This window comes from Felis catus, chromosome B3, assembly GCF_018350175.1.
Source record: "Felis catus isolate Fca126 chromosome B3, F.catus_Fca126_mat1.0, whole genome shotgun sequence".
NCBI classification, from domain to species: Eukaryota; Metazoa; Chordata; class Mammalia; order Carnivora; family Felidae; genus Felis; species Felis catus.
The window spans coordinates 74,733,777-74,743,246 of NC_058373.1; the positions used below are offsets into that span (position 1 = coordinate 74,733,777).

Genomic DNA, 9,470 nt, shown 5'->3' on the forward strand with positions numbered 1-9,470 from the left:
AATTCCAGGTTGAATTCTAGAAATACATTGCCTATTTCTTTTTTTGCCCTTCAACTGTTTAAAAAATGTTATTTGACTGTCTTCTGACTTCTATTATTATCTGGAAGAAGCTCGTTGTTATGCTTCTTGTTTCCTGTAATGTATCTTTTTTTCCCCTCTACTTTCATTTTTTGATCTTTATCAGATACCAATTTGACTATTATGTGCTTAGATGTGGCTTTCCTTGTCCTACCTGAGACTCACTGAAGTTCCTGACTCTGGGGATGAGAAATGCCATCCAGCAATAGGCCTGTGATGAAAAGGAACCCATGGCTGCCCTTCTCTCGTGGTGAAATATGTTGGGTGGTCAAAAGCAGTGTCGTGTGCGATACAGATTGGTAATAAAGCTGTAAGTTCTCTAAGTCCACAAAGTGTGGTAACGGAAGGCCGAGCCATCCCAATGCCCGTCCCTGAAACAAATGAGCAAGATTTGGCATTCCTCAGGCCTATCCCCCACCAGAAGCTGGCTTTGCATTTCTCTCTCCAGTCACACTGGGGCCTGACTCTTCTGGTGGGTGTGTGGGGAAAGAAGCGTAGTGAAAGGAGATCTTGGGGACGAGGGGCACTTCCTTGAGATCTTTAGAGAGTTAATTTATTTTGTTTTATTTCTTAATTTTCATCACAGAGATTTTTAAGCAAGGGAAGAATTGTTTCCTCTGAGTTGGGGGTTGAGGGATATTTCCCCAGACAAAGGAGATTTGAAGGAATTGGCATGTTAAGGTGCTCACCTACTTGCATCCGAATGTGCCCATGAATAGACTGCAGCTTTACCACGGCAGATGTTTTGAATACTTGTCAAGGAATGGCTGCCACAGGAGCCTACAGGCTTTTTCTCCAGGGAGGTGTCTGAGCAGAAGCTCATCTTTTGTTCAGGGTTGCTGATAATTCATCACAGACTGGGCATTAGAAAACATGTCAGGCTTCTTTTTAGAAAAATTAAAAAAGATGTTTATTTATTTTGAGAGAGAGAGAGAGATAGAGAGAGAGAGAATCCCAAGCAGACTCCATGCTGTCAGTGCAGAGCCCAACTTGGGGCTCGATCTCATGAACCTGAAGTCATGACCTGAGCCAGAATCAAGAACTGGACTCTTAACCAACTGAGCCACCCAGGCACCCCCGTCATGTAAGGCTTTTTCCTGGCCTGGCTGTCAGGAGGCCTGGGTTCAGTCCAGGTTCTGTCCTAACTCTGGTCCCTTTAGTCAGTTATGATCTGTTTCTGGTACTTTGTCTCTCCCTCATCTCTTGAGGGAGGATGAGAGACTACAGCAAGTGTTCTCAAGCTTCTTTTAAACCACAGAACCATTTCCTCAAAGCAGCTGTGCTATGTGAACTGAATATGCAGGTGGCTGGGCAACTTTAAAGAATACTATTTTTAATTTTGCTTTCTGCATTTTCCTTTTTGTCTTTTCCTTTTTTTTCTTTAATTTTATTTATTTGGAGAGAGAGAGAGAGAGAGAGAGAGAGAGAGAGAGAGAGAGAGAACAAGTGGGGGAGGGGCATAGAGAAGGAGAAACAGAATCCCGAGCTGGCTCTGTACCATCCGTGCAGAGCACGATGTGGGGCTCAAACTCATGAACCCACAAATCATGAGGTCATGACCTGCGCAGAGATCAAGAGTCAGACACTTAACTGATAGTGCCACCCAGGCGCCCCTCCTTTTGTCTCTGTTAATCAAGGAACCAGGTCCTTAGTATGCGTTCGATGCAGGGATTTTTTTTTTAGCTCCAAATCAGAAGCTGTATGATCTCATCGCTCTTCCCTTGCAAAAGTACTCGAGGTCGTTAAAAGATTGTGTTGCTTCAGGCTTTGTGCATAAGATGTGAAAGGGCATGCCTTTGAGGGTTACATGATCCCAGAGTGTTTACCCCTTGTCACAAAAGAGGATACTGTTGTGTATTTTTGGTGCAGGTTTTTTGGTGCAGGCTAAACCATCAGCCCAGAGCTGGGACCTTAGGCCCAGCTCCCAGGCAGTGCCCACACTAGTGGTAAGACCTTGGTGGTATGGCTCTTGCTGGTGTCTGGTGAGGTAAGCCCAGCATAGGGAGATCCTCGTTCAACAAAAAATCACATCTAAGCCTCTATATCGTGGCCTCCAAGCCACAAACTACCAAATGTGGAAAAGTCTAGGCAGTCTTGGGGTCTGTGGATGCAACTACGTAACCATGGGCCTAAAGGGCAGTGGTGGTTCTCCATTTTTCCAGACCATGTGAGCCTCCCTGATTCTAGTTTGAGTCTGCACAGGAAGGGTCTTGCAGTCATGACTGGGATCGTTACTGGCCTGTCCAACTGGATGGGTGTTTAACTTAAGCTTAAATTGCCTTTGGGCAAATATATAATGTGTTTTTTTTCTACCATTTGAATCTATGCAATGACATTCATACCTGCTGCTTTTGAAGCAAATGTCCCCTAGGTATAGAGGGTGTTATAGTAAACAGAGTTTGGTAACTTCATGTCTAGACGCTAAATGACTAAAGTCATTTCCAAATCTATGCACTGCTGTTCTAGAGTCACATGTGATAATATTTATACAGACTGTGACCAGCAATAATAAAAAAGTACAAATTCTTGATTCAGGTGGACTTCCCATAGAGATGTAGGCCGTGTGGACAGGTGTGAAGGAGGGAGAAGGGGTTAGATGATTCGGGTGAAATTCAACAGTGTCGGATTCACCTGGGCTCAAATGATAGAGCCTGCATTATGTTTCCTTCATGTCCCCAATCAATGCCTGACACTTAATAAGTGCTCAATCAGCATTTGTTTATTGGTTGATGGAAAATATTGTGCTTTCCAGTCCTACTGCAGTGAAGAGCCCTTTCAAACTCAAAAGACTGATACAGCCCAGGGTGGCCAGCAGGGAGTCTCAGCCTAGAGGCTGGCAGTGACGAGAGGGACAGGTGGAGAGGGACTTAGGCTATGGAGTGACTAGACAGCCAGTGGACCCTGAGCACATGGGGCGACATTGGGCTGGATGTGAGGAGTTGAGCTGGCCCTTCCCAGGTGATCGATGGGGCCAAGGGTTCTGGAGAGCCACCCGCCAGCCCTGTCCTCCATGGACCCTGTCTGGTGCCCTCATAGGGCAGGGGCCTCTGATGCCCCTCTCTGTGAGGGCGTGGACTGGGCTGACATCTCAGTGGCGAGGCCCTGTTGGAACTCTGGGTGTTCTAGGTGGAAGGGATATGAGGAAGGGGCCGGCTCAGATCAGTGTTGTCTGGAGGGGGCAGGAGTTGTGGCCACTGAACACTCCAGGGGTTTGGAGCACTCTGAGGTATGGAGAAGAAGGGGCAGCCAGGAGACTAGAGGCTGAGCTGGCCCCTGAGCTCAGAAGAGGTCAGGGAAGGGAACTCAGTCGAGATGAGGATCAAGAGCTACTCAAGAGACCCAGCCCCACTCTGTGCCAGCATCCTTGTTTGTGGGAGAGAAATGTCCTTCCGCTTCCCAGTGGGGGACTATGTCCTTGGGCCATAGCCCAAGACTGGGCAAGCGTGGTTTCTAGGACCCATGTTGTTATCCTTCCTCCCTGCCAGAGAACACAGGGAAAAGAGGTAAGAACTTCACCCTGAGCTCCAGGACCAGAGAGGTTCATGCTTTCTCCTGATGGTGCCCAGCTTCAGCCCTGGCAGAAGGGCAGGCTCTGGGGAGACAGGTGTGGGTGAGAGGGAGCTGGAAGGAACTTTTCATGGGGTTGAGGGGGGAGGTGGGGGGAGGAGAAAGAAGAGGAAGCAGAAAACAGCAGAATTGTGTCACTGGCCTTCTAAGCACAGAGTGGATGCCAGGGAAAGAGGGTCGGTAAACACACACAAGAAACCAGCCCTTCACACTCAGTTGAGAGACCTTTATTTGACAGCTGGCACCTTCCCTCCCACCCTCCCTGGTGTGATTCTAGATCAGCTTCAGAGCAAATAGTCTGGTTCCTGCAGGAAGAGGCCTCTCATCGTTTTCTTTATCCAGGGCAGGAAACTTGTGACTTTAGTGTAGGCCCGTGGAGATGCCCTATCTTTTAGTCCATAGGAGACGATGCCCTGAGCCACATTGTTACACAGGAGAGGGCCCCCAGAGTCCCCCTGTGGACGGAGATGGGGAAGGAGTGAGCCGGCTCTCCTGCTGTCCCTGCCCTCCCTGTGCCCACTCCCCAACCTCACCCCCCACACCGCCCTCCCCAGCCCCTTTGAGAAGGGTGTTTTGCGTGGCCTTCACGGGAAGTCAGGAAGTCTGAGGGCAGGGCAGGCCTGGACATGGTCCCTGCTTCACTTCACCCCAGGTGGCAGCTCCCTCTCCTCACCTGGTCCCAGATCCTCTGCTGGGGACTGCTGGCTTCACTCTCCTCTTTAGGCCCCCCTCCCCCAAAGCAGGTGGGCGGGGCTGCTCCTCAGCATGGAGGAGGAGCCCAGTACTCCAGGTGGGTGCCAGCTATGAGGAGCCCCCTGTTTTTCTCACCACTGCACGCCCAGGGCGCACAATTTTCTAACATCGGTGCCCTGGCACGGGGCAGAGTGCTGCCAATCCCTCCTTCTGGAGGAGCACTGCGTTTGGATCCATCGCTCACCTGAAAGGAAGACTTCTTTTCCTTTGGGTCTCCCATGCAGAGCTGAGTTTTGTGGTTGTAATAATTGGGGAAGCGGGATTTGCACTCCTGATCCTCCTGCACGATCAGCTCTACCTCCTGCAGTGTGTCTGGGTATCTTCCCGTGGCCACCCGTCCCCAGCCGGCCACACTGCACACCTGTCCCGGCCTCACCCGGTCCTTGCTTTTGGGCAGGCCCAGGGGCCTCACAGCTGCAGTCAGCTTGGCCTTTTTCACCAGCTGATGGAAAGAAGCAAGAGGGGCCAGCTCAGTCAGTGGTCTCTGGGCCCAGGTACTCTATGCGGCTGCCCTGTCTTCCTTCTCCCCTGAGCCACTGAGACTGGTCAGGTGGCCAGGCCAGGTATGAAGGAGGGGACAGGTCCCAGTGGGAGAGGAGACAATGTGGACCCAGGAGAGCGAGGGCAGTGGGGAGGTCTCCTTACCTGCAGTAACATGATGTCGTTGGAGTAGTTCTTTGGATTATAGTCTGGGTGGGGGATGGCTCTTCTCACGGGGATGATCTGCTGGGTCTTCTCCTGCTTCTTGATGTTGTGGGCCCCCAGGGTGACGTTGATGGAGCTGCACGAGAGCAGAGTGGGGCGTGGGGGTGTGGGGTCACAGGACCTAGCCCAGGATCCATGAGGGCAGGTGACAACCAGGGTGGGCAGGATTGGAGCCGAGGGGAAACTGAGGCAACAGAAGGGCCCAGGTTTGAGCTGTCTGTGCCTTCTGCTTCTCAGTAGTTGAGGTAGGATTCTGGAGCTGTTGCTGACCATGCCGGTGGTTCTCAGGGGACAGTTCCCCAGAGAAACATGTGAAATTGCATGACTTTGCATTCAGAGGTCAATGCAGGCCCCGGCTCTTCAGCAATGCCCCTAGCTCCGGCCTCCCCTCTCCCCACAATGTACGGCCCTCCCTCACTCCCTTTCAGGAGCCCTCCTGACTCCTGTCTTCCTTGGAGCCCTGGGAGATCCCATTGCAGAAGGCAGGGCTCCCCGCTGGGCTTTTCAGGGCTGTGCTGGCTGCTGCTCCTCACCTTCCCCAGCAGTGAGCGGCTGTCAGCACGAACTTCTCTTGTATCAGGAACCCACCACACTTACTGCACACCTCCCTATTCTGGATCCACAGATGTGCCATGTAGGGCCGGGAGTGGGGCTTGGCCTCATGTCCCCCGATGATCTCCCCTGAAGGAAAAATCTGTTCTGCTCCCATGCACCCACTGAATCCACAGAGCAGGCGTGGCCTGGATCTGGGAGGGCCATGGAGGGGGCCTCAACTTCCTCCTCTGGGAAAGGGATGGGTAGTAGTCTTGGTCTGTGAATCTATCTTCTACATACAATTGGAGGTGAGCATACCTGTCTTTGGGATAGCCAAGTTCTAGAGGCTCCTGAAAACTCCTTTCCTGACTTCGCTTTGTTTCAACTGAGTTTCTAAGGCCTCTGTCATCCTGTGAAGTCTAGAATGTTGCTGCTTTTCCAGTGGCTAGGACTTAAGTTTAGGGATCTAGATGTTGTCTGACATAGTCTATTTGCTAGGGCATGACATGGAGTAGGTGCCTAGTAAGTGTTGGTTGGCTGCCTGAAGGTGTGGCTCCCCATGAGCCTCTTGGAGGAGGGTCGGTAGGGCTACTGCTGGTAGGATTCTGGAAAGCAGGGAAGTTTAGGTCTTCCAAGCTCATCTTTGAAAAAGGAGAGCCACAGCCCTCAAAAGTACAAAAAGATTGGGATCATAACGTGCATATTTTCAGACCACAACGCTATGAAACTCGAAATCAACCACAAGAAAAAATTTGGAAAGGTAATAAATACTTGGAGACTGAAGAACATCCTACTAAAGAATGAATGCGCTAACCGAGAAGTTAAAGAGGAAATTAAAAAGTTCATGGAAGCCAATGAAAATGATAACAACACAACCCAAAACCTCTGGGACGCAGCAAAGGCGGTCATTAAGAGGAAAGTATATAGCAACCCAGGCCTTCTTAAAGAAGGAAGAAAGATCTCAGATACACAACCTAACCTTACGCCTTTAAGAGCTGGAAAAAGAACAACAAATAAAACCCCAAACCAGCAGAAGACAGGAAATAATAAAGATCAGAACAGAAATCAATGCTATTGAAACCAAAAAAAACCCCAGTAGAACTGATCAATGAAACCAGAAGCTGGTTCTTTGAAAGAATTAACAAAATTGATAAACCACTAGCCAGTTTGATAAAAAAGAAAAAGGAAAGGACCCAAATAAATGAAAGAGGAGAGCCACTAACACGCTGGGAAGAAAAGCAGAGTTGGAGAAAGGGATGAGGAGACTTGGGACAGAGCAAAGGCCACAGCAATCTTGTGGGGACAGTGATCCCACGAACTCTGGATGCAGCTGAGCCCCGGGCTTCTCTCCCAAGCAGATGCTTCAGGAAGCACCTGGCTCATCTCACTCGGAAGCCAGGCCTATTCTTCCCTTTGCAGGGGGATTTATTATGTTCTCTTCCAGTTCTCATCCTCTGCTAGGAAAGTTCCATTTCCAGATAGCAATGGTAGAGCCTGGGGAGGGGACAGTATCCCCTGGCTCTTCTGGAGACCAGCCTTCTGCCCTGGCCATTCCTGCTGGTAGCTAATTCAGCATCATACTTGAGAGTGTGAGGCAGGATGAAGCCTGGGGTTCCGAATGTTCCTGGTGGATAGATGGATCAGGGGTGTGCAGAAGGGGCAGGAGAGCTCTACCCACGGTGGGATGGGGTCGGGCCTCTGAGGGTTGTGGTGGTCACTCACCTGCCTTTGCCCTAGAAGGCAGGAAAAAGGCCAGTAGGAGCAGGAGAGGCTGCATCTTCCCAGGAAGGCTGCTCAGGTCGGAGATGCTGGTGCTTTCTCTGTGCTCTCTTTTAGCTCCCACCAGAGGAAGCAGGTGGAGATGGGCTCATTGACCTTGAACTCCCCTCTGGTTTTGTGGTGCTTCATCTTCGATGGCTTTCTACGAAAGCTTCCCTGCCCCCACTCCCTCTGTCTGATGGTGTTCCCTGGGTGGTTGTGTGAGAATCGTGCTGTGACCACATCAGAACCCACACCAGTTGACTCAGACCTGACCACTTGTTCCTCCCAGAATAGGAAACCAAAGGTACCAGGTTGGGGCTGAAGGTTGTGGTATCAACCTGTAGAGGTACTAGAGTCCAGAAACCTGAATCCCCAGTGATAAGACCACCAATGCCTCATTTGCATGCTGCTGCTAAGTTCATGAGGATAATTTCTTTAGTAGAAGTGTATGTAGACCCTTGTCTGTGCTCAAACGTATTAGAGATGTGTCTCCTTCCCTCAGAGGGCTGATGGTCTGGTGGAGGAGACAGAAACAGCAGTGATCAGGATCCAGTCTGGTAAGCGCCATGGTAGAGGGATACACAAGACGGTAAGAGAGCATGACTACTACCTACTAAATCCATACAGTAACCCATTCATCATCGCACCTTCTTTCCTAGGGATTTTTAGCATCTGTTTTTAAATTACAAAAATGCTCAGTGTGATAAAGCTCATCTCTCCTGTCAATGTTTTTTTTTAAAATTATTTTTTAATGTTTATTTATTATTGAGAGACAGAGACACAGAGCGTGAGCAGGGGAGGGTTAGAGAGGGGGGAAGACACAGAATCCGAAACAGTCCTCAGGCTCTGAGCTGTCAGCACAGAGCCCTATGTGGGGCTCAAAGTCACAAACTGCAAGATCATGACCTGAGCTGAAGTTGGCTGCCCAAACGACTGAGCCACCAAGGCGCCCCTCTCCTGTCAATGTTTTTAACAAAAGTCCTGCACCTAATACGTATTGGTTTAAGTTAATGAACCACTGTGACCTAGATGTTGAATCACTGATTAAGCCTAGGTCATTCCTACTTTGGGTGGACTGGGGTCAGTCCCACCCAAATCATAACAAGTCCAGGTTGGTTCAAAGAAGTCCAGGTTACTAGATTGCCAATACCATATGAAGTGGGAAAGTGTGCTGGGCAATCAAAGACCAATAGTTGTCCTTTCAGTATTCTCTGTCCTCTGTCCAGAGAGCCACACTCCTGATATAGCAGGCTTGACACATAATAGATTCACATTTGCTAACCAAACTCTGTTGCAGATCTCACTATAATGGATGGGAGGGACCAATTTTTTGTAAACAGCCAAGCCCAATTCTGTTTAAAGAACAACTAAGTAGGGGCATCTGGGTGGCTCAGTCAGTTGAGTGTCTGACTCTTGATTTTGGTTCAGGTCATGATCCCAGGGTTGTTGGATAAAGCCCCACGTTAGGCACTATGCTGAGTGTGGAACCTCCTTGGGATTCTCTCTCCCTCTGCCCATCACCCCTACATGTGCACTCTCACAGCACTCTCTCTGTCTCTTTCTTAAAAAAAAAAAAAAGAACAACTAAGTATCTCTGAGTGGTTAGAATCTGGTGATTTAAGTTTCCATCTCTACATTTTCTGTATTTTACGATTTTTCTATGAGGAATATTATGTATAAAAATATATAATTCCAGTGTTAATATCCTCCTTATCAAATCAAGTACATTTTTCAAAACTACTTTTTTTGAACTTAGCTTGCCCAGTAGTGGACATTTAAAAAATAAAAGCATCTTTCTGATTATAGTGGTAATATATGTTCATTAAGAAAATTTGGAAAGTAGAAAGAAAAAATGTCACTCATTTGTCTGTCTCTTACTGATAGACTGTTACCATAAGCAGTGCATTTTAAATACCTGGAATCAAAGTACATATACAATGTAGTTTTTTTTTATCCTCACTTAACCCTATAGCTTAGGTATTTTCTTTATACTCTTAAGAATCTATTAGCAATATCACTATAGTCTCTCTTTCCTAGTTGTTAAAAAATTTAGCACGCAATTATTTTCTAAA

The 9,470-nt window shown here is 48.6% G+C and overlaps 1 protein-coding gene across 1 annotated transcript; it reads right to left on the reverse strand.

Annotated features, from left to right (window-relative positions):
- Positions 1–3,888: 3,888 nt before the first annotated feature.
- GZMB (granzyme B(G,H)) lies at positions 3,889–7,826 on the reverse strand. The gene is made up of 5 exons (XM_006932823.4): positions 7,360–7,826; positions 5,637–5,784; positions 5,044–5,179; positions 4,583–4,840; positions 3,889–4,100 (listed from the first exon to the last, which is right to left on the reverse strand). Exons 1-5 carry the CDS (start codon positions 7,412–7,414, stop codon positions 3,930–3,932), a joined length of 768 nt encoding a protein of 255 aa, XP_006932885.2. The 5' UTR covers positions 7,415–7,826; the 3' UTR covers positions 3,889–3,929.
- Between the last annotated feature and the right edge of the window lie 1,644 nt (positions 7,827–9,470).

Bases quoted from the DNA above. Each gene is read 5' to 3' on its own strand.
- GZMB (XM_006932823.4), bottom strand. From the start codon at position 7,414: ATGCAGCCTCTCCTGCTCCTACTGGCCTTTTTCCTGCCTTCTAGGGCA. The intron at 5,785-7,359 runs GTGAGTGACCAC...TTTTTCCTTCAG, and splicing joins GCCTTCTAGGGCAAAGGCAG to GGGAGATCATCGGGGGACAT. The intron at 4,841-5,043 runs GTAAGGAGACCT...TCTTTCCATCAG, and splicing joins ACGACATCATGTTACTGCAG to CTGGTGAAAAAGGCCAAGCT.